Raw genomic sequence first — 26,106 nt, forward strand, 5'->3', positions numbered from 1 at the left:
AGTATCTCAAAGGTGAATTAGCCCCACTAAGAAAATACCAAACATTAGTTCTGCTTCTAAATTTGCCTAGTTTCAGCTGCCAACTATTTGATCTTGTTCAGTCTTTCTTTGCTAGACTGTGGTTTCAATTATGTAGCTACATTAATAAAAACTATGAAAGTAGTAAAAATGTTTTAAAGTGTAAACATTACACTAAAAAATATCAAAAGTTAGAATTACCATTTTTATAAGTGAAAGATTCAAGTGGAAGCAGAATAGTATGTTTTTCAAAATTTTACTGTTTACCTTTTATTAACCCTTTTAAAAAATCATTTTTCAGCCCACACTTTTCAAAGGCACCTAAGGCATCTGGGAAGCTTTATCACAAGTGAATTGCTTCACTACACAAATATTAACTGCTACATTTTTCTGATTTTTTAAATTTGTATTTGTTGTATTTTTATTTTGAAATCCAGTCTATTAACATATCTCCATGTTTAATTGCTTTGCTGAAGAAAACTTCCACTGAAAAAAAATTTCATTCTTCTGTGTCACTTGTTCTAGTGTAGTAATGTAATTATTATTTTTTTCATTTGGACTTTGTTTTCCAGGCAACTGTTTATCTGAGTATTCTTAACATAATGTGCCAGCAACTTATGTAAACCCAGAGTCAATAGGACTGCATATTTTTCATGTTAATTTGAATTTATCTTGGCATCACGTAATACCATCCAGTGTATTGGCAAAAAAATATTGAATGACTTAACTTGGGATGTCCTCCAAATTGTTTCTTTTCAGTGGAAATTCCCTGCAAACTATGTCTAACGTTTCAGACATTACAAAAATGATCAGAAGATTTTGCACATGTTTAATCTTGCACATTACCACATACGTTAACAAGCATCTGATGTTGAGTCCTGTCAGACCTTTGTGGAAATAGAAAGCTGAAGACAGAATCTGTATTTATTTGAAAGGGTATCTATCATGACCTGGTATAACAAAATGTTTCTTTTCATTTAGTCTTTCAGTTTCCAGAAGAAGGCCCAAGAAAAGAGTACCTTCGGAAGTTTCTCTTGCAAAAGCCCTGCTAAAACAGCTAATAGGATTTTTAGGTCAAAATGCAGTAAAACATTCAGGTATACAGGCTTCAGCACAGCGCACGACAGGCCTCTGGTGCATCAGAGACTATGTAGGGTAGCCATAGTTTGACAGAGTCACGCATTTTAAAATATTCCTGTAAGCAGTAACTGAACCCCAGGCTTCCTTAGGTGAGGTGGCTGCCTGGTCCTGCCCACTGAGGGGCACCTTCTTTGCCCTCCGGGGACTCCCATCCCCATAACAAAAGGATCAGCCTGGAATTCCCTTGCCTGCCATAAGTATCTAATGTAGACATGACTCATAAAACCAGGAGTCTGCATTCCTTTTATGGCCAACAGAATAGGTGCCTTCAAGGATTTCTGAGCAGTTAAATGCCTGAAATAGGCTAGGGAAGATGACATACATTCTTGCCCTGCTCCCTTGCTCCCACACATACTTGTGCATGTATGCATGCAGTGAATCCAAAAGATAAACTTTGCAGCATCTAAGCCTTTTTTTTTTTTTGCAGTAAAATCTTTCTGGGCTCAAAGTTTTGACACATTAAATGTGTGCAAAAACTGATCTCCAACAGTTTTTGTTGTGTCTGTTAAAACCTAGTAGCACTGGGACTGGAGTGAATGCTCCTCCTTTGCCACACATTAATAATAAATGCAATGCAGCACAAGCCAGTCAGTTGTTCTCCAGTGTACCCCTGCTCCCAAAGCTGCATTTGTTATTTTATCTAAAACTTCTTTAAACTGAAAAGCATTCCATCCCCCACAGGAAACACCAAACAGATATACTGATGTGTGCGTATACAGGGAAAAATGTCACTAACGTGATAAACCTTCAGATATATTACCTGAATCTGAAGGGGAAAGTTGGTAGTATTGGGTTTGTGAATATTCCTTTCCAGACTGAGTTTCTGTAGTCACTTCTCATTTCTTGGTCATGTTTAACCTATGAGATCCAGCAGCACTTCTCAGCCTCAAAGTCTTAATGCATACCTGCCACGCTTGGGCATAGAGTCAGAGGCATATTCAGCTTATTCCTCCTATACCACCAAGAAGTTGTAGCAGTTGTCATCTTCTTCCACTGAAAGAAATCTAAGTATGCAGGACAAAAGCAAGCTCCTGGTGGGGGTCCCTGTTCTGGAGACCTGAATACTCACGATGCCGCCATGCCAGGGGACCTGATGGAACAGGAAGCTGCAGCACCGCAGCAAATTCACAGCTGTGCCAATTATGGTGTGGACAGTGGACAGGAAGTTGTGAATGCCCCACCCCTGGAAGTGTTCAAGGCCAGGCTGGATGTGGCTTGTAGCAATCTCATCTAATGGAAGGTAACCTGCCCACTGCAGAAAGGTTGGAAGTAGATGATCTTGGAGGTCCCTTCTATCCCAAACCATTCTATGATTCTGTGATTCAAAATGCAAACTTAGGATCTTTACAGACACCAGAAAGCCCTGTAATCCACTCCTGATGGGTCTTGGCACAAGTGATCCTTGAGCTGCTCAGGCTGGGCTAGTATTTGACACACCCTGAGAGAGAACTGGAAGCAGCCAAGAAAAGCCACATGAGCGGATATTTAGTGAGCTGAAGGGAGGGAAGTCAGACTGTAATTTCATACTGTTCTTGGCAGCCCGGTCTTCTCTTGAATGTTGTCCATAGTTTCTGAAATGTGTTTAGTTTACCTTTCCCGCAAGGAGTGCTGGAATATGGGGGAAGGAGGTTAGTTCTGCACCCTTGGATACCAGCACATGCACCATGGCAGACTGCAGAACAGATGCTCCCCTGAAACCATGAACTGGAATCTCCCATTACTGGCTGGTATTGCAACACTCTTAACCCCTCTATTGCTGCCATGCTAATGTCAAGTGAGAAATCCATCTATCTCTATGTTTTGTCTTTAAATTAGGGGCCTGTCCACATCCTCAGTGGGTGAATGTAACAAAAACGGTACCCAAATTTACCCTTTACATCTTTTATTGAGCAGCAGTTCAGAGGCTTAAAGATCTGTAGGATGCAACTGGTCCAGCTCATCTCCATTATTTCTCCTTTGTGCCTTGCAATGAATCTTAAGTTCCACAACCAATTCTACACGTTGTGAAAGTGGACTTCATTTCTTATTATTTTGCATCTTCCTCCTAGAAAAGATGAAAAAATGACTAATGCTGATGCAAAGTGAGCAGCCTTTACACCACATAGTCCTGACTACTCAGATTCTAGGCTTGAGGGCCTGATAACAGGAATCTTTTCAGTGTAGCTTTACCTTAAGACTAAAGACAGACATGCTGCACTCCTAGAATTCCACAGGCACAAATCCCTATTTAGCCCATTACTAAATAATTGTTAAAATAAAAGTGTGTAAAATCTACATATTTCACAATACTAGACTGCTTCCAATGCATTTCCAAATGTCAAATTCCCTCCACATACCCAACACAGGAGCCAAACTCTTCAGCTTCTCTCTTTAACCATTTCCACTGTGCACGGGGATGTGTGATTACAAAAATCTTTGGTGGCTTAACAGAATATGAAAGTAGAACAAAGATAAAATAACATGAATTACTAAACATTAATTCAGGGGAAATCTAGCATTGTGATGAATGATGCCTAATCATGGATCTGTTAAGTCATTGCTGAAATATAATGCCTGGGGTGTGGAAAGGCAAAACAAGGAGGGATGAAGAAAGATCAGCACTGCAAGGCTATTTAACTCAATTAATACACTCCCACTATCACAGTTAGTAAAAGTAAACAGCAATTGTTTCTAAATACCTCATTTATATATTGCTGATTCTAATACTTGCTATACTGCTGTATAGCCTTGGCCTCTGGATGCACAGAATTACCTCAGTTCTCAGTTGTCATCTTCTTCTCTCCCTAATGCAGGCTTTAAAAACAGAAACTTGAAGCATGCTCACTCGAAATCCTCACAAGCCAGGAGAGAAACAAACACACTGGGGTTTTTTTTATGTCATGACTTTCAGAAAATCTCATGAGTGTTTTTGTTTTCTGGGTTTAATTATGTAAGTCAGAAATACTGGAACAGAGGCTGTGTCAATGACCAAACCTATGAGTCAAATTAACAAGCAGTAAATTATTTATAACAGATGTAGCTCTGCATAATAAACAGAAATGTATACAGAGAATAAAATACCTGCAAGGAGATGATCAGAACAAGTATTTTGCAAGATTCAGGAAGGCACAAAGCAAGCGCTGCAGTGACATTTCTCAGTCCTGCATTTCCAGTGCTAACTACAAGTCAGAAACAAGATACTCCACTGGAGCAGGTTTACTGAGAAGCTCTAGACAGCTCTAACTCTTTGAGAGGCTGTCATTAAACTGCTGCTATTCTACAGCCTCCCCAGATATGAATCAAACTAAATACAGATATGGGAGAAAATCAGGCTCATTTGAACTGCACCTTTTAGTTTTAAATTCAAGCTCCTTTAAACCTATATGTCATCCTTCTCTGAAACTTCTTCCTTTCAGGGCCTAACTGTTCTTAACACACTTGCTATATCTGTTAAAAGCAAAAAACCTTGAAGAAATTGATAGCAACTCTTTCTAACATAACACAGTTTTAATTTACACTTTAATGTACGTTATTAGCAGCTCAGGACTATATGTAAATTCACATATATGGATCTGAACACCACAACCTAGAAAAAGGGAAAGAAAATTAAGATGCAGTGATTTTATTCAACTGACTTCATTGTTATTATATTCCTGGCCACTGTAGTCATAAGGAATGCACAGTACCACAGGTCTGTAAGCATGCTGCACACTGTGCTTTCTAATCCTAAGGATCGATATGATCGATATGGAAAAAGATCTGTAAATACTGTGAAAGAGACATGCAAAAGTGTATGCCCTGACCCCACATGGCAAATCCAGAGCACCACATTACTATTCCTTACTTGACTTGAAAGCCTCCATGGGAAAACTGCTCAGAAAGACGTATACTCCAAAAGGCGGACGTTCTAGCACAAAGTTAAGGGGCTGTGGATGGCTGTCAATGGGATATCATCACTAATCCCAGCTCCTTTCTCTGTTCAAACAGCAAATTAATTGTCACACACACCTCACTGAAGATGAGTTTACGGCATACTTTGCAGACACACACAGCCAAAAGGGTCATGTTTTGAACCTGTAAATTACTCACACATTTTATATTTTAAATAAAACTGTAGATTTATTGTACAAGAGTACAGCATGTGCCTTTTTAACCAAAAGCTCAGCATCACAAAACAGTTTAATCTTCCATTTAACATACACAGTCCTACAACACAGCTCAGCTCAGCTAGGAAAGCTACATAATGAATTAATTTATTAAGAGTCCTGGCTACGCTGTTCTTAAGGATGTTTACCTAGCGCAAGAACATGGCAGTGGTTCTGGTGTTGTAACATCACTTTAACCTGATCTCAACATGGTAATAGCAAGCAGTCATCTAGAGCACAATGAAGAGATCACTTAAGGGACACCACAATTAATCTCAAATGCATGAAACAGTAGACCAGAAGATCTCACACACATAATACAGGTATGGATTAGAAATCTGTTATGAGATCACTTTGATGTAATGTCTGCACTAACTATGCCACAGGAAGACTGGATGCATGACAGGCATTGTACCATGTAGTAGTGTCAATCAGATCGAAATTCTCGTGTCTGGAGAAGGTAGAGCAGGGTGTTCTGTACAAGTATACATTTGCCTTATTACATTAGTTTACACTACTGTAGACATTTGCCCACATGCCAGCAGTCTCTTATTATAATTCTTTTTTTATACTATTTGCTTTGACATTACCTGGTTCACTGACAAACGGTATCATTACTTCCAGACATAGAATGGCGTTCTGTGCCTTTCAAATTGTGGTAAGCACCCAATCTGGTGTAAGCAGGCATCCCTTATGCACAGTGTTGTACACAGCTAGCCACAAGTTACCAAGACACGTTCAGATAAGGACTCCTGCCACAGGAGTTTCTCATCGTAATGGAGATTCAAAGTTCATCGCTGTATGACAACTTACAGCAATTAAAGTTCCCCTGAAATTTGGAATTAAACATCTACTACTCAAATGAGCTACAGGTTATAGAGCAAACTCTTGATCAGAGAGAGAAAGCTTATGCCTTTTTATTACTGTTCAATTTGTCCATGTGTGTCAAATCTTAAGCCGGTTCCTCTAAAAGGATCAAGTGCTACTTTTATTAAAGAATTTAAAATTCTCAGAAAATAGTATTTCATTAAATTTTCAAATACTCAGAGGAGGTGAATTTGGATCCTACACCTGAACGTGTGATTTTTCACTTGCAGCAGGAACATGACAGTGCATTGTTGATTGGTTCTGAACCATACTGAATTCCTACAGCATCAGCTAAAATAATATGCTAATCAAAACACGAAAGAAACAGAGGAAGGAAACCTATATCAAATATCTGATCTTGAATTAAAATAGACCAGCAATAGCATGTAAGCTTTCAAACAGATGAGATGTTTAGCTGCTATCAAATAGCATACCAGCAGTCATTTCAGAAGAATTATACTAAACTTGCACCTACTATGGTCCATGTGTGTTTTCTGATGCTGCAAATTTCACTAATCTTAGCCGAAGTACTAAAATATGTTAATGAAATTATTTAAAAAAAAAAAAAAAAAAGGTGGGGAGCAAGAAAGATCTTTCTAAATCAAAGTTGCTTTTTGTATCATCTTCAAAAATACTGCAAAAATTTCACCACACTGAAAAAATTTTCACTTATCTTTCTTGCTTCTAGATTTAGATAAGACTAGCCAGCAGAAGAAACAAAGTTGGAAACATGCATTCTTGACTTGCGAGACTAAATGCACAGCCTCAGCAGATTTCCAGTTCATTGTCTAGACTATACTTTGGTAGCCTTCAGTGAACAGATCAACGTTTGGCTGATTACCTAGACACCATGTTGAAAAAGTAGTTATCTAACTAAAACAGACATCACCTGAAATTACTTTTTTTCGTGCTGTAAAACAAATACAAGCAGCATGTTAACAAGATGCACAAAATCCTCTTCTTTGCCCACTTTAATTTGCTTAATAAGTAATGAGAAATAATTAAAACCTGATCTTCAAATATTATCAACTGTTTAAGGAATAAAGCACTGCTATTTCCTGAATTCATTTAATAAAAGAGTTTATGCAGATTCCTTCTGCTTAATAAAATGAAGTCAACTTATGTTTCTTACATATTTAAATAGCCCCAACACCAGAAACATAAAAAATGTTATACTGAATTTTAATCCTTGTAAAACAATATTACACCACACACTGTTATTATAAATCTTTTCAATAACATCCATTATAGAACTTAGTAAAGAGCACTGTCTACTACTATGCACTGTCAAATATTTCTGGCAGTATCAGTAATTGACTACAGCATATTTCTTTTCTAAAATCAAAAGTTAACCTACATATTCTGAACTTGCAAATAATACACAACAGATTGTACTGTCATATAGTCATATAGACTGCATATTCGTTCATATTTTTCTGATTTGTATACAAGAGTAAATTTTCTATAACAATAAGAAAAAAATCAATAACTTATTTATCTACCTAGGAGGCTAGTAGTTATTTGTAATAATATTAATCAAAATATGACTGGAAAATTCAAAGTTAATTATTGTGAAGTGCACAAAATCTAGAATATAGGGAGTTTCCACAGTACATTATACTAAGTCAACATAGATTAACAGCTGTAAATTCAAAATCCTCATTTAAAAATTTAGTGTTTCTGACATCATCTTCCACCATTCCATCAACTCTTCTTTTTCCTCTTCTTTTCTTTCAGACAATGACTCCAGTTCAAAATCAACCTGAGAAAGAGAAACAATCAAAAATGTCAGTATGACTTGTAGAAAGAGAGTAGTTTTTTAAGAGCCATTTACTGAAAAAACCTGTTTAACACAGACATGGGGCTTGGGGAGGTACCTTCTATTTTAGGCTAGGTTTATTCCAGAGTGTCTCAAGGCTGATATAAATATGTACAATACCAGCATATCAGTGCAATAACTTATCTAAAAATACACACAGGTCAGCAAAACTTCCAAAAGAACCAGACATTTGTCAAGTCTTTGACTTGTTTAAAAATTTCAGAAAGTATGGGCCAGTGAAATTAAAACTGAACAATAGCCAGCCACATAAATCATACAGCATACTGTAAGAAGTATTGTCAGCTTAGTGTTGACACCTAGCAATGCATAGCCTCAACATATCAAAATATGTATTCAATTTTATGCCGTCAAAATGATTCAAGGAGCTTTTCCTAACATGTGGCTCATTAATGTAGATATGACGTCCTACTTTAATTGTTAAGAAACATCCACACCTGTACAGAGGGTGAATTAAAAATGCTGCTGAGATCTTAGACGCAGTCTAGGTCTTATTCACCCCACATACTGAGCATCTACACAAAGAGTGGTCCATCACTACCTTTCTGCACAGAGTTGAACACTGGTTTTAAGCCAAGCAGGGCAGGTAGTCATTTGACAATTTAGACTGAAAATATCATGTCTCAATCCAAACCTCAACATCTCTTACTTTTCATGTTGCACTATTCGGATATATTCTGTCATCTTCTATCTGATTGTCTACTCAACCAATAAAGTGTTTAAGTATGCCAACATTACCCTTCTCTCTGTCTTTTCATTATAAATAAGAGCAGCAAAAGATAAAATGAGTTTAAAACGAGCTTACTCTCAGCAGCATCAAGTGCTAGAAGAGTAGATTTCCAGTCTTTCTAAATTAGCATATTCTTAAACATTCTGAAAAATCCCCTTCTGCTTACATGCATACCATGAGGGAAAAGAGACCTTTTAAATATATAACAGGTGATAAACCAACACACATATGAGCACTTACCACAACTGCAGGGCTGAAGGGCACAGCCACTTTTTTCGTTATTGCTAGATAGCCTGGTGCAGAGGCTGTAAGTTTGTAATTTCCAGGCACGAGCAATCTCCAATAATCACCATCCTTGGCTGTAGAGGAGAAGAAGAAAAATATCCAAATAAATATGCATAAAACTAATTATGCAGCTAAGGAGAAGGGATATGTCAGTCTTTTATATTCCTGTCAGCCCTTTCTTTTGTCTGTCTGAAAGAATTCTTCTGTAAGAGCTGTATAAACATAACATTACAGATTTTCTCCTTTTCAGATAACCAAAATACTGATTTAAACTTTGAAGCAGTGCTGTAGATGCCATGAAAGATTTTGCCTGCTGAGGCGGAAGGTTCTCCATTGCACTGAAGAACAAAACAATATGGGGCATTACTCTACTTTAGAAGCACATCCCAGCCATTGTAAAGTCCCTCTTATGTGTCTGAGTTTCAGTTTGCAGTGGGATATGGATTTTTATTGTTCCTAGTATTCTGAAAATCCAAGTGTAAATGCATTTTATTCTCATTGAATTTAAATAAATGGGAGCACCTTTCTCAGATTTCAGAAAAAGATTTCATAAATCATTTTTTTTTTTCAAAAAATTTCATAAATCATCATGTCCTAGAATATTCCATGTGTATCACCCTTGAAGTATCATTGTCCACATGTTTCAGTATCCAGACACTATCTAGGGCTTTTTTCTTTGGCTCAGATAAACAAAGAAATGGAAGTTTAATACACTCAGGTCAAAGAGGGGATCCTTTTACACTGCTACTGTAGATCATCCTTTTCAGTCACAGAATCAAAACATATCATCCTTTTCTACAGAAATTACCCTATCCCATTTTCACAAAGACTCAGATCCTCCCTGCACCAGCAGTGTGCAATTACCTAATTTGTCACATGCTAATAGTCTGAATTTCTCTATCTCCAAAAAACATTGCAAGGCTACTCTGAAGTTCAATTAGTAGTGCCATTTAAAAGACTTGGCCATGCTCTTTCTGCCAGTCCCTTAAATGCTTTTTCCCCACATGTGCAGCTACCCAGTACACAAAGGGAAATATTACTTAAATGTCTGCAATTCACATGGTCAAAAAATGTCTGTACTCAGTCCAGTTGTTCCCAGATTTTTCTCTTTATAAAACAGAAAGGAAAAATATACTCTGTAGAACTACAATAATGATCTATCCTAATTCCTGGCAATGGAACAAAGCTGAATTTCAACTCATGAACAAAGGAACAGGAGAAAAGCCAAAGAATATTTATCCTTTATTTTGACTGTGCCAAACTTCAAGTAATTGTTTTCCTCACTGTTTTGACAATACATGACTTTAAGGCTTATACACGCACAATAATGTGGAAAGATTCATGATTTTTTGTACCACAGAAGCATGAGCTTCTCTCTCATTATGCTTCACTCTCTCCTACCTCAAAATACCTCTTTTCACAGCTTATTTCCTTTTTATTATGCCTGAAAATTTATTTGCAACCTCTATACACTTTGCCATCTTATTTACAGTGAAAGAAGATGACTAATGCTTTCACAGAAAATTCCCCTGCTTGGCAGAAGTGCTGGCCACCTGGAGCCACCTGAAAATTCTACTAGTCCTGTTTCACAGTATTCTGCATTCTGTAACACTATAGTGAGACATATTATTGAGAAAATGACCATAATGTAAGATCATGCATTAAAAAAAAGACATTTTCTTACTGTTTTTCTAATTAGCATCTAGTGCAAATGGAAAAAAAAAGTCATTCAGGATAGGACAGCATAGGTCTACAGGGCAAACAAAGTTGGCACTATGTGAGCTACCTTTGAACTTACTCCCAGAATAAAGCACAACATCACTGAAGAGGTGACACATAATTTTCTGTGAACACCAACCAACACAATACTTTCATCTTTTAGAACCACCTTTCTGAAAAAAGGTCACGTAATTGTAAACAGCAAAGAGAATTTACCTTTGTGGAAGGAAGTTATGTAAATTGAAAATCCATCAAGAATTTACATACTCAAAGGTATGATTGCATCGTAAATAATATAACACTTTCACACTAAAACTTAGCCTTCAAACAAAAAACAGGACTGCTGACAGGACCTTAAATCCTGGCAGAGCTGTGAAACACTATTTGCATTATAAATCAGAAGACAGTCTAAGCACTAATACCCAACAGCCCCCAGGACCAGCTCACACCAGAGATCCATGGAGTCACAAAAACCAGTCTCAGATACTTTGAGAGCAAAACACACGCAGAAGATGCATGAAATCCTGCAGACAACAAACTTCTTGAGGCACAGCAAGCTTTCCTGGCTTCAAAATTTTTGCTCCCTCAAAGCTTCAGTTAAAAAGATATGAAATGGTTTCAGGTTGCTAAGCAGAGGAGAAGCAATATATCCCATATACCAGCACATCTTGTTTTGCTGAGGTACCACACTCACCTGATGTAATGTCATGGCTTATCCCCTCCACAGAAATTGTAGCATTTGCTATTGGATTGCCCTGAAGATCTTTAACAAACCCCTTTACTCCTCGATGAATCTAAAATAAATAGGGTCAGCAACACATAGTAAACAATTGGGAAAAAATTCCAAAGAAAAGATGGCATTTTTGTCAATAGAATATCTACTGATATATCTAACATAGCATGTCTACATGCTGACAACTACCAGTGATAAATACTTAACATCATCATGGAACAAAGAGTGAGGAGAAAAAATAATTCAGCAGGTAGTTATAATAATTTACCTGTGCAATGCAAGCAGTTCTCAGAAATACGCAGCAAATCATAATATATGTGAACACTGACTTGAAAGTCTTTATGATATTGGGCATTAATGACTGCACTGAAAAGCTTTGAAAGAGGGCCTTAAAAAAACATTTTTTTTAAGAAAAATTCAATCAACTATACAAATATAGAGCTAATAATGTACATAACTACTTAAAGGGGAAACATTATCAAAGTAAATGTGGTCACTTGGACTTCGATGGGCAATCCATTTGTGAGATGCTTGAGACCTCTACTGTGCACCCAAAATATCCAGGTCTTTGAGCTGAGACTATATGGAGTCACAACATTCCCCACAAGGGAAGTGGGTCATGTCCCAGGTCCTTCCTGTCTCTTAGGCAACATGCTCCAGGCAACAGCCTCAGCAGTACCCAATTTGCCTGTTCCCAGCATATATGAAATGAAAGCACTGATTTGACTGCAGTGTGTAGAGTCCCGCCAGTGTACCTCAAGCATGGTTTGAATGCAAACTGAGCTCCTCAGGGGCAAGACACTGAGGATCAACTGCTTTTTCATGGCCTGAAATAGGGAACTCTCAGTACTGGGAAGAAGGGGATTTGGGGAACCTGTGTGGAGATGCATCTCATCGTGAGCCTGGAAATTAAGCGGTGAAGTACTGTGGAGTTCAGGCTTCTCTCTGATTCTGTGATATTTGAAAAGACTTGTGGAACCCAGATTTTATTTTAAGATATTGATGTTCCCCTTTATGAACCTATATGGTGTATTCAGCTGCTATACTTTAGTTCAGTTTCCTCTAATTCACACTATGGGAGAGGCCTGATGCAGATCAACATAGAAAAGCAGAAAGTACATATTTGCAGTGTCCTCAGCAATTGCAGGGGAGCTGGAGCATAGAGCTGGACCTTTTACCCTGCAATAAGGTAAAAACCAATGCCAAATAGGCCAACTGATCTTCAAGGATAAAGCGAGCAGCTCCACAGGAGCAAAGGAAGTTGGCAAAATAGTATCTTACACATGAATAATTTTGAAAATGCAGTGATAACATAGTTTTCTACAAGTCAGAGAAAATTAACCCATGTGCAAAGGAGCTGAACTATTTGAGATGGATCTCATAACCAGTGGGTAAAAACCTGCAGGACAGGAGCAGCTTTTTCCTCAGCCCACATATAACTTTTTAACAGAACAGTATAACTCAAACATTTCAAATGTTTCAGATTTTTGACTAACTAAAGCATTTCTGCACAAATAAGTTCTTCAAGAAATGAATGTATTAATTGAACAGCTCTGCTAACAAAGTGTGTTTCTGATTTCACAATCTCAGGTGTGCAGCCATTAATGATACCAGATATATTTGTAATCGTTAGCTACAATAGTCAGGTTTCAGAAATTCGACACTTCCACACTGCTCGGAACCATCTTTTCAGTGCAGCCTGATACATTCGAATGAAATTATTAAAATAACCAACCAACCAAAGAACACAGCAACAAAGAAAACCCCCAAACACACACATAGATCTACTTCATGAGTCTTAACTTCTAACAATCCCTTAGCACAAGATTATATAAACCCACGACAACACTTTACACTTCTACCAGATTTGGTGTCATTTTTAATGGAATCATCACACTGACAGCTCTATACTGAGTATCAGCAGCTCATGCAGTAAGAGAGCAGTGGAATATCCACAAAACCGGGATTAGAGATGCCCCACAATGTTACACTGAACTGCCAAGCAGTCACAGTCTAATCCAGCTGTCCTGGTTCCCTATTACATCCACAAAGTGATCCATCCCACATCTGTACGCACATTTTAATATCTGCAGAGGGCAATCCATCTCTCCCAGCAAACACACCACTATTGGGGGAGTGAATTATATTCTCTGGAAATGTGTGTTTCTTTTCACTGAGGAACCCAACACAAATCATTTTAAATTAAATGTCTGCAACGGCTTAAGTAAGGTGAGCTTAATTCCATACTATAACATCTTCCTTCTTTCCCCCTGTTCTTCCCCTTATTTAAAAATATCACACAGGATTGACCATCTTAGAGAGAGATAGGAATTATGGAGTGACATCTGGATTAATATGAAAGTTGAATTACATGTCCACACAGCAGAAAAGTATATAAGTTTTATGTACAATAACTAAAGTTTTGCCATCCTCTTTTGTGTTACCTGCTCAATGTAATTTATAAGGGAGTTCTTATTGTCCTCCCAGTAGCCCTTTAGAGTTTCTTCAGGTGGGAACTTTTCACAGCTAAGTTCCACTGTGATCTCAAAGCAGTTGCTGCTGAGGTAATTGAAATCCTGCATTCCTGCAATGCCAGAAAAGAGAGTTAGTGATGGATTCTGCATTATTCTGAACTAAATAGAGGGGGACACCTGAGATACTGGTACTATTAAGAACAGCTATTGGTGCAGTTCCAGTTAATCTGTTTAGTTTTGAATTCTGAAGCTTCAAATCAGAAAAACCAATAGAACAATCAATTCCAAAACACCATTTTCTCCCAGGAAAAGTTTAGAAAAGATGTGGCACATGGCCTTTATACTTCTACTTGATGTTGCACCTGGCCAGTATACTCCTACCTCACACATATTTGGATAGCTGACATATACATTACATATTTTCTCTTTGGGAACAGAAAATTATTTCAGATTATGGTTAAAATATTTCTATATTAAAAAAAAGAGACCATTTTGTAAGCCAAAAATAATTACTTATAAAGCAAATAAAACATAATAAAGTGACATTGAAAAAGAGGCTTATAAAGATGGGTCAAAAACGTGTGGGTTTTTTTTTCTGAAAATATAGTGTTTCAAGTTAGCAACATTTTACATGAAAAACATCTGTTTGTCAAGATTTTCTGCATAGATTCCAAATATTTTACAAAAAGAAAATACAAAAGAAATCCTATAAAATTTATTTTTTATGGAAATTTTTCCATAGACAGGGGTATTTCCTACCCACTCAAAGCCTCTGCAAAATCAGTACTGGATAGCCTTCAAGAGAAGAGAAACATCATTACTAATTCAATTTTAATCATAGAATTTTAAAAATATAAGTAGCATAGCATCATCACTAGGAATAAAATCTGGATGCAAAATATGTGCTCTTTTACCTTTCTGAGCCCCTTCTCTTACCACAAGGATATACTGGCTATTTTCTCAAATTGGCCTATCAATAACCAAAGAAGTTTCCAGGTTTGTAACTGGGTCAACAAGCTGGAGAGGGTCTGTGGCCATCCCCAGGAGGGTTATAAATATATTCTTTTTGGAAGCTGCTGTAGAACTATCTGATGTTGTCCCAGTCTATCTAGCTAGCAGAGTCAGTGGATTCTCAAATGGAAGACTGAAAAGAAAATCGCTATCAAGCATTCTGAGAATCTCCATGGAGGTCACTGAAGGATTTTAAAGTGCTTCCAAGACAGCAAATTGATTCAGGCCTACATTCTCCCTTGCAAGCTACATGAGACCTAATGTAGTCTCTTTACCAAAGCACCAGCGTTGCTCAAGGTCCATAACTGACTAGAGAGATTATGTCATATCCAAAACAGAACCCTGAGGGCAGCAAACAGATTGAGTCAGGTGGGATTTTGCCAACACATTAGAGTGAAAAGTCTATTTTCTGCCAACCAGGTAACAAGACTCCTAACTACTGATAGGCACAGAGACTTTTCAGATTGCTGAAAGAACCTTTTTATTTCTAAATCTTTTTTTAGAAAAGTGAGGACGCAGAAGGCAAAGGTGCTTCTGCAAAGGATGGCTCTGATGTTCCAACTGGCAGAATGCTAGATGGACCATTCAAGAGTCCACAGCAAGAGAGTTGTGGAATCGTGAGTTAAATCCTGACAGCAGTGCTGACTGCCAGGTAGCTGTTCTAGACACTAGATAACACTGCTTTTCTTGATTTTTTTTATTTCTTCTAAAAGAAAGAAATAATGCATGAAGAAGAGAACTCAGAGATAAAGGGCATTAAGTAATTTTACTGTGGTGCCAACAACATTGAGCATTACTGTTCCAATTCTCAGGAAATTTCTTCTTCCCCCTAAGTTTTACTCAGGGACACCCTAGTTTCTCAAGAACAGAATAAAGAAGTAATATATTTTCCAGTTTTGTGCACAATGGCCATATCCTATAGTTTGTTTCCCAGTTCCTGGCCTGGTCCAAGGTTTATGTGTTGCTCCTGAAAAAATTCAGCTTCATTGAATTGCAGGTGATGATCTGAATCTCTGGGACAGAGAATGGGGTGAAGCTGGCCTAGATTTAAACTATGGCCTACTACATATGCAATCTGGAGTGCACTGCGCTGTGCAGTCCTTACCTCCACATTCAATATGGTGGTTAGGTGCAACATCCAAGAAATATTTACACAGAATACATATTTATTACTTTTTAAATGTTAAAAATATTTATTCAACCTTGCAGAAACTTTGCTGCCACTGGTCAAGTCCTCTAACTGCCCTATTCCATCTGGTTATGTACATGGCATGTATTACACGCACGCACATCATCACACTCCCAAAGCCTCTCATTTTAACAAAGTATAGCACTAACTTTCTTACACTTTAACAGCAACCGCTCTCTGCAGATTAGAAAGGCTTAGATACCTCAGATAAAAGGGAGATTCAACAATGAATGCCCCTTTGCTGACCATGAGTAGGACTTTCCTTTGAAACTGAAAACACAAAGACTCCCCTGTTGCACCGCTCTAGTGTCCTGAAGGCTTGTACTGTCTTAGCGTTTACATAAATTAGCTTAGAATATAGGAAAAAACTAATTTTTTCACGTTCTAAAAAAGGAATGCCAAGCTTCACAAAGGAAGCAGAGTGCAGGGTGTGTCCCTGACATCCATGCATCAGAATTACTTAAGACTACAAGCTACAGCACTAAGCCAGTTCAGCTTCTACATGTAGAAAAGACAGTAACATGGAGCAGGACAGGATGAACTTGAGCCCTGTGCATAATGAGGAGAACAGGTGCCTCCCACATGTGTTGTATGAAATCCTAAAAAAACCCTAAAGCGGCTTCCAAAACTGGCAATTCAAGTAAGGCATTAGTGGAGTGCCAAGAGTGATTTGAGAGTATCTAAAAAAAAAAAAACAACACCAAAAAAAAGACATTTAAACAATAACCTAATAGTACAGCAATAGCAGTAAGCTGCTTTGAAAAGCTATTTTTGCAATGACATGAATCTGATTAGACTCAGGTGACTCTGTAATGACAGAAGAAGCAGAACAGGCATGTGGCTAGGTAGTAATCCGTTACTATCTGCTCTTCTCATTTAGAGTTCCTAATAGATACTCCACACAAAAGGTAGATTAAAAAACCATTAGGGGTGTTGAAAAGTTATGGAATAAACAGCTAAGGAAATGCCAAAATTAAAGTTGTTTGTGCAAATTTAATTTGGCTTTCTTGTGCATAAGTGAAATCATTAATTAAATGCTGATAGGATGAAAAAAAGTGTTAAAAACAGCATGTTTTTTACGTACAAACTTGTTTCTCCCTAGAGTATAATGGCTTAAAGAGCCATTCCTGAACACAAAAGAATGACCTCTTTGCCTTTGCTTGCTGTCTCTGAAAAACCTACAATGATCAACTAATTACAGATGACAACTACTACAAGTGTAACACACATTATGGCCTCAGATTTAGCACCAAGATGCTGTAGGAGGAAGCTATTTTCTCTGTGCCCCTGCTATAAAGAAGAAAGTAACTATTAAACAGGTAATGGTGAGAATAATTTCACAATAAAGTGTATTAAGAGAGAGAAGCAAGCGTCAAATATTCCTGTACACCATCTGCTCTCTCCATCCCAAAAGCCCAAAGTCCGAAAGCAGAATTGCCACCTTGTATGAGGCTTATATGAGGTGAGGAAATCCCAAGGTCAGACTAAAGGGAAGGACTGAACATGAATGCAATGCAGGGTTCATCGCTACCACCAATTCGAGACAAGGACTGTTACCAGATGTTTCTGCCACCAGACGTTCAGCCTTCCTACTGAAAGAACCCAGGTACTCGGAAAAACACACAAAACCAACCCACAGTCACACGAGAGCACCACCCACATATTATCCCTGCATATGGAAAAGTCAGTGAAGATTGCTGCCATCCCACTATTCAGTCCTGTCTTTTAGAGAAGGCAAAGTTCCTGTGGGTGAAGGATACAGACAAAGAACAGATACCACACAACTAGGAGCACGATAATAAGCCCTATAGGGCAACAGCACCTATAGTGATTCATTAGAATGAAAAATCATCCTTTCCTAGGTCAGAACTCTTGGTCTCATGAGGTACTGTCAAAGGCAGGCTCTAGGAGATGACTGAGAATAAAGACAGAGAATGGGCAAGAGAGGGTACTGGCAATAACGTGGGAAAATGGGCAAGAGTGGGTACATTCCACAGAAGGGAATGCGTGGGTTTAGTAGAAAAATGGGAAAGGAAGAGAAAAAGAGGGGGATGGCAGCTCACAGCAACCCAAGGGTGCAAAGACAGAGAAGTACCACCTTAGCTCTGATAGGAGCAGCACAGAGACAAGGGCTTCAGAGTTTCTCTCGATGAATTCCTAACTCTGGTAAGGATACACAGTGGAATGCTTTTCCTAAATCAATACAAATGGTTTTTCAACAGCTTATGCCACTAACTTTGAGTGCATTACCATATGGATAGCAAAAGATCACTGATACAATCCACAACCTAATTTCCACATTTTGATTCCCAGACAGAGCTCTTTGAAGTTTCCAAGAAAATTTTCACTTGAACTATTTTCCTTAGCACTAGACATAGAAAGAACAGAACTGGTTTCACTGAATTGCATTGGTTTTTTTAAGTCAGCAAAAACTACCATGGAGGTTTTGTTTAAAAGTCACAGCTCGTCAGCTGATTTCTACACGCGCAGAAAAAAAACCACAAAAACCCCCACAATAGATTCATGCTGTATAGTCCAAAATATATTGTTGTCTCTCTATTTTTCATTAGCTGCAACATATTAGGATCACAGATTCTGCTTAGATCTAGGATTCCTGCCTACTAACATCTGTACAAATCCACGAGAAAAACAAAAGTCTCATTTGAGGAATTTGCAGTCTAACTTAAAATAAGTTCCAAAAAGAGGAAATAATTCAAACTTTCCATGAAGGTTTTCCAATTGAAAAATGAGCCTTAAGCGTGTGAAGTTTAGTCAGAATCAAAGCATTTCATCAAAACAATTGAAAAACCGGTTCTCATAGTATTTTTTTTTCTAAGGAAAAAGAAGCTAAAGTTTTATGGCCATGCTTTTATAGTTAATATTTCATTAAGATAACTTTTGAACTGAATTGAAACAAATTTTAACTATTAAACTTCTCAACAGTTTGTTTACAATTTTTTCAACTTTTGCAAACTTTGTTTTGCTAAGGGTGGTCCCAATTCAAAATCTGTGAAAAGCCTATCGCAAAGGGAAATTTTTGCTTTTCAGTTATATTCAGAAATGTCACTATTTTACTTCACACTCAGTCCCTGGTATCTAGTACCTGTGGTACCACAGCAGAGGAAAGATGCTGCCCCTGTGAAGATTGGGAATAACAGCTCTAAGAATAAGCTGGTGATCGCTGACTGTGTGAGCGCTATTAGTTGTTATTCTAATTTCTTCACATGAGCTTAATTATTTTCTTCCAACACCCCCTTTATTGTAAGAGAAGCAGAGTTTAGCTATCACCTAGGCTGTCTAATGCTTTGAGAGATTCCTGGTCACTTCAACTGAAAATTTAAAATTCATTCAGAGACTGTAACTGAATATTAAGAGGTAAGCAAACAATAAAACTGTTATGTTTCAATAAACTTATGAACAAAGATATCCGGTATAAAGCAACAAAGCCGAAGCACAGGCAAGCTGAGTTTCTAGCTCAGGATCTCCAACTCAGTTTTCATTTCAAGTTTAGTAGAGACAGAAGACTCAAAGATTTACATATCCCTACGCCTGTCTGCCTTGGTTTCCAAAGAAAATGGCTATCCAAATTCTTAGCAGAAAAGTATTAAGTATCTCATTTCAATGAGAAGACTCATTTCAGGCTACTCTTCTAGACTTCTGCAAAATTAGTCTGGACATACCCATAGTAGCTCTACTGTTCCTCTTAGCACAGAAGGCTCTACCAAAGTCTAGGGGAACAGCACCTGGGCAGAATCAGGCAGTAACCAAGCCACAAAGTATGGAGACACATGTATCTTTGTGGCTGGTTTTGTTCCCCTTAAAATTGAAGTCCAAACTCCTGTTTTCTATAACACTGCAAAACAAGGCCATCCCCACTTCCTTCAGGTTTAAACTCCTTTGTTATTGAGGTTTAAACAAAACATCAGTAGCCTGCTCTCATCAGGGCTTTGTTTTTTATTCTTTTATTAAAAAAAAAAAAAAAAAAAAAAACCCAAACCTTAAGCTCTCACAATAACAGAGCAATCACTTGCCCACAATAGAACTATTACATTTGCAATGACCTGAACCCTAAGTGAAGAAAAGCCGTAGAAAAACAAATAAAAAGGCACCACAGTGAGCTTTATGGGATTTTATAGATATACTGTGGTGAGTGATCAACCTTTGATTTAGCCTTAACCAGGTGAAAGGTCGTGGACAAGATAACTCCAGCTCAAAATAACCCGTGACCTGGATCCCCCATGCGGTGGGGCTCACCTCCCGGGACACTGTACCATGCACCACCATTGGTTGTTCCGTCCACAAAGCTGCTGTCATCGTCATTTTTACGGCATGGTGGTCTGTTTGGATCAGACATAGCGGGATTAAAAGAAGAATAACTGCGGGCCAGGCTCTGAAAAATAGCATCATCGGGGCAGGAGCTGTATTCATGAGCACTGCCTAGGGAGGAAAAAAAAAGTCCAGGAACAAGGATTGTTAAAAGGGCAGTCATATGACTGGACTCACAACCTAGATTACCAGTACTGCACATCAGAACTGTGCCTGGAAATCCTATGTATGCTGAACAAGACACGGGTGTCTCCCTAGGCTGATATTAAAAGGATTTGCAATTAAACTATGAGAGAGTTGAGTGAAATAAGAGAACCACAAACAATTTGATAATTTCATGAAACTTCAGTCATTTGCTCATCCCCTAGTAGCAGGAAAAACAAACTAATATTGCTGTATACTACATGATAACATCTCTGCCAGAATGTAATCCTGAGATTGTTGCAACTGAGAAAGTTGCAACAATGATAGCTGTTTCTCTTAGCAAACTGCTGCTTTCAGAAATTCATTTTTTGCAGGTGCAAGAAACCTTAGCCTAGACACATCTTTCTCACTTCACTTAACAGGGTACAAACAGCTCCAGCTAATTTAAGAGCTCAGTTGCCTTGATTATAATATTTGAGGGACTACGATTCCCTCAGGTATTACATCATTTTTTGTCATATAAATCTACTGAAACAAACTATCAGTTTGTTATCAGTAGAAAATATGGTCATAAACATGTGATTAATATGATAAAATAAGTCATTACAATGCAATGACATTATGTTTAGAAAGCGGACCTTAGCTAGCAGGGAAATAAAGTTTCTCTCCTGATATTTCATGTTAACTTCCTTTTACATACCACTCCGAGTCTCATCATAAGGATAGTTTGCAACAAGGTCTCCTCCGTGAAGATTGGCAGAGAGCACAAAAGGAATATCCATTATCCAGTGAATGACACCTTTCGTTTCAGGAGCAAGCTACAACAAAATAGCATTACCAGAAGTTATAAACTGATAATTCAATGTAGAAACATTCAATTAAATACAATAGGCTCAATTATTATCACATACATTATACAAGACAGACAAATGAACAACAATTTTATTTTGGTTTCAGAGAAAACTAAACCAGTCCTTTATATTAGATTTATAATTATATAGTAGATTATTATAAGTTTAAAAGTGGTGTAAGTTAGCTCAGAATGAGACTACAAATAAAGCACCCTTTTACTTCTTCCCATTATGGATGGGAAGCCTATCAAATTTTAAACCAAGGAAAGTAAATTAATTCAAAATAAATGTTGGTAGGATGCGGTCTATTCTCTGCATGAAAAGTAAAATTACTTTATTAATAATTTGATTTTGAGGACAGAATACATCTATTAAGGCCACAGTCCTACGGGACTGCATTCACAACACTACATTTTCTAGAACCTCCTCTGGGGAGTAAACACAACTAGATAAAAATCCCTCCAGACATATGGCTGTATATCAAAGGCTAACAAAAAGGCATGTGTTATATGTGGGAATAGTTATCTAGCCAGCGTTGTAATTAAGCACAATACACAAGTGAATTTCTGGCAATGGTACAAATGCAGAATATTTCCAAAAACAGCTTCAAATCAAGGAAGAAGGCTACGCAAAAAAAAACCAAAAACATGTTTTGAGTGAGGAATTGTCTAAGGATTAAGTGATTCAGATCAAAAGGGTTTACTACATCAAGTCATTTTGAGGAAAAATTCAAGAAGCATCAGATGGATAAATGTAACAAAATTAAGAAAATATTTAGAAGAACATGAATCATAAAGACCATATACTCATCTCTTAGAGCTTGCTATGTGTTTGCTTGCATAAAAGGGAAGAGATGGGCATGTAAGTGGCCTGATATTCAGGCCCTACTTACCTTGGGATTCTGGTCCACAGCTTTTTTCATGTTTTTCAGAAGATGGTTGTTTGGGCCACCTTCTTTCTCATTAATGTAGACTATTCTATCAAGATCAGGAAAATTTCGGTTTAGATCTATCCCTTGGGCATTACTTCGACCAACAAACCAGTCTTTAAGTTCACCAGGCTGAATGAGGAAAGGGAACAGAAAGATAAGCAGATTCACAAGATTACATATCAAGCTTTATGTGGGTAGTTTTATGCCCATGTGCTTGAGAATAAGAAGGGATCATGGTAGAGTACAAACTTCTGAGGCACCAAGAGCTGAGTCACCCCTATTCCTTCCTAGACCTCTGTGGGAACAAAGCCAACCTCTATTTCACTGAGGGTCTTGCTGGACAGGATTATTCTCATAATGGCAGACTTTGACTAAGGATGGGTAAAATTACCAGAAGCACAGATTTTTCAGTGCCAGCTGTGTCTTCCCCGAGACTTGGCTTTTCCCCATTGCCTCCTGCCCGTGACTGCGAATTACAGACCTCATTTTAGTGAGACTCAGAGCAGCTGTAGATTTATCTATTGGCAATGAGGAATGTTCACACTCATTTAAAAGTTCCTCTAAATGGCTTCAAGGGAAAGAAGGACCCTAATCTTTACTCAAAACTTTTATTTCATTGTGTCTGTTAGCTTTGTTCACTGAAAGGGTAGCACCAAATAAAGACACAATAAGAATTTTTGCAAAATGTTTTCTTTAAGCCGATTCTCTAAAATAAGTTTTGGGTTCCATTAAGGAAGTGACTTCAGAATGCACAGTTTTCCCTAGCTTGTCTCTGTACTTTTTCCAGTACTCTTTAAAGCAGGCTTAGTTTGATTACTGGCTTTGATCTTGGGGTATATTGAATCTACTGTCACATACTGTGTACAAGACCAAGATACTTCTAAATTAGAATAACAGCAGCACTAAAACAAACTGTGTTATAAATCATATTTAAATTGTAAGGCAACCATATAAGAGTCGGTGTACTTTGGTTACAGAGCAAAAGTTTCCAATAATACTACAAAATCTCTACAGAGAAAGAGATTTCAAAGCAGTAAAATGCCGCACCAATTTGAGGACAGCTTTTGCTTCATGGCCACGAGAGGGAGACATACGACCAAATATAGTTTAAAAGCAGTCTGTGTATTTTTTTAAAAGACTTCATGAGAACCAGCTTAATAAATCTTAATAAAGATTAGGTTATTTAATAATAAATTAATAGTCACAGGAAAAATTTCAACTTTTCCATATCAATTAAAAACTAAATACACCTTTTAAAAAAGAGAATTCTTATTTTGGTTTCGAACATAATACACACCAGAATCTGTACAACAGGGTCCCTATTTGGCTTCCATCTGCTAGTCATGCATTAATGCATTAAGTGTTTCTTGACTGAGTCATCACCCTAAAATGCATACTAAATTTTCTTGACTAATACTTTAATTAAAGTGCCTCATGCTTAAGCTTAAAATCAGAGTTATTCATATTAAAAAGATGGCTTGCAAAGTTTGTTGTTTTGGGATCAAGTTCTGATGAACATAAATATTTCTTGTAAGTGCATTTACATGAGGATATTCTTAAAGAAAACATCAGCTTTCCCTTTTCTAACATTTCTGAAACATCACGCATCACTGGAAGTTACTTGTTCAGGAAACAGTTCAGTCAGTGAACTCGGATGAAAGAATGAAACATAAACATCATTATATTTTAAAATACAGTAAAGTCACAAGAGAGAAGGCTATTTGTTGAAAAGTCAAGCTTAAAATCCTCCCTATTAAAAATAACAAGCCTACTGTACTATTAGGAAATACTTCAGTTTTGTTGTTCCATTCAACAATCACCACCAAGAGTACACGTATTTGTAGTCCAAGCATCATTATAATCCTAAAACTAATAGACATTGATAAACATTCTTAAACACATAGCCTTACAAACCTGGGATGCTGCCTTCTCAAAGCCATCTGGATTCAAAGATGGCATGATATGGATACGTGTGCTATGGATCAAGTTGATAATGGTATCATTTCCTTTCTGGTATTCATTACACAAGTACTGAGCCAAGAAGATGAGTAATTCCCTTCCAACAGCTTCATTCCCATGCATATTCCCAACATATTTAAATTCTGGTTCTCCTGCAAGAAAAAACAAGAACATGTCTTAGAACAACATGTAAAAATCACACATGGAGTAGATCAGACAGCACACCTGAGATGTGGGTATGACTATTACTACAACTGGGCACAGAATTCCCAGAGGCAAATCTCCTTCAAAAAAGTGGATTTAGGTTCTTTTTCTAAACTCTGGCTTAACAAATGCTAATTAATATTCAGCTGTTTGCCAAAGTCAGAGAAAGACCACCAGAGGACAACACAGTGTGCCAAAATAAATGCCAAGCACCGAAGTTACCACTACTACCGTTCTAATCAGGTCTAATTCAACTGATGTCTCAATACTACAAAAGTATGTCTTGATTAGGCCGTTTTTAAATATATAAACTGACACTAACAAAGCTTCTTATCTTTAATGGTCCCTCCAAGAATAGGTTAAGCTTATTGCAATACACAGGCATTAAACTGCAATTCTTTCACAAAAGCAATGCCATTGAACAGCTCTTGATCATAGTGATCCAAAAAATCTTACTCAGCATATGTTTTGGATATTCAGCTCAAACTGGAGTATGTATTCAATATATATTCTCCATGTTAAAAAGCCATTCAATATTCCCAATTGCTCATTAGTCTCATTCTCCTGACCGTGGACATTAAAATCACACAAGATATGACTTATAGATCAGTGAAGTTTTTATCTTTTAACAGACTACATTTTGGACTCTAGTTCTGGAGAGGTTTTAGTATACAAGTAAATGACTGAATAAAATTATAAGGAGTGTCCTGGAATGGGAAATGAGAAATGTGATATTTTCTGGGCTGAAGCCCCTTTTTCCTTATCCTTTTAAAATGTAGTTACGTTGTAACTGCTTTAATCAAACATTCAGCTGATTATATGCTCCGAATAGTTTTCAGCCACACTTTGTGATAGCCTTTAGCACTATCAGAGGAGCAAATTCAAGCCAGGAAGAGTGTTACACAAACAAGACCTAAGTAATTGCTAATCAAGCATGCAGCCATATCTACTTACGACCCTTCAGTCTGTGCTTGTTAACCTTAATCCAGTGATAAGATGCTAGCAGACACAGTGCTATTAATACCGTGACTTCCTTTCCTTCCAGATAAATTAAGTTTGTACATACAGATTCATCCCTGAATTTTTCTGCTAGACAGGTTAAAAAGTTTTCTGGTTTCAGTGAAATAGTTTCATTATATCTGATGGACACAAGGCCGGTACTGTGACCCTCCATTTCCTCTTTTGGCATTGACATCCTATTTACTGTTTCTTCCTATCTGTTAATACCAGAGAATGCAAGCAGTTTACTCATCAAGAGTGATCAGACCACACAATCAACCTGATCCCATGAAAACAGATGGATACTACATAATAAAATGTGCAGCAATGCACATCACATATATTTAGAATATATATAGAATAGATATGCATATGTATATTGGTATGTTACTTATGGGGAAAATGCTTCACGAGACAACAAGCAACATTGTTACTGCCATAAATATACGGTTGCATTTTGCACTTGTGCTTTTCCCTAGAACTTCACTAAGGAAGCCTGAGGGAGAAAGAATTTCTTCTGATTCCCAGACCTGTGCATTAATCACCCACCTTTCTCACCCACTTG

At 37.5% G+C, this 26,106-nt stretch overlaps 1 protein-coding gene across 1 annotated transcript in view; it reads right to left on the reverse strand.

Annotated features, from left to right (window-relative positions):
- Positions 1 to 5,229: 5,229 nt before the first annotated feature.
- The window catches only part of CPE (carboxypeptidase E), a 56,938-nt gene continuing 36,061 nt past the window's right edge, over positions 5,230 to 26,106 (reverse strand). Inside the window, exons 2-9 of the mRNA XM_027883920.1 lie at positions 24,294 to 24,490; positions 22,341 to 22,508; positions 21,298 to 21,415; positions 20,382 to 20,564; positions 13,898 to 14,037; positions 11,415 to 11,514; positions 8,957 to 9,075; positions 5,230 to 7,911 (exon numbers count right to left, since the gene is read on the reverse strand). Of these exons, the coding sequence (XP_027739721.1) occupies positions 7,813 to 7,911; positions 8,957 to 9,075; positions 11,415 to 11,514; positions 13,898 to 14,037; positions 20,382 to 20,564; positions 21,298 to 21,415; positions 22,341 to 22,508; positions 24,294 to 24,490 (1,124 nt within the window). The 3' untranslated portion in view covers positions 5,230 to 7,812. The remainder of the gene's footprint in view (positions 7,912 to 8,956; positions 9,076 to 11,414; positions 11,515 to 13,897; positions 14,038 to 20,381; positions 20,565 to 21,297; positions 21,416 to 22,340; positions 22,509 to 24,293; positions 24,491 to 26,106) is intronic.

This window comes from Empidonax traillii, unplaced genomic scaffold, assembly GCF_003031625.1.
Source record: "Empidonax traillii isolate 1590-97213 ecotype Southwest subspecies unplaced genomic scaffold, ASM303162v1 scaffold137:size1056949, whole genome shotgun sequence".
NCBI classification, from domain to species: Eukaryota; Metazoa; Chordata; class Aves; order Passeriformes; family Tyrannidae; genus Empidonax; species Empidonax traillii.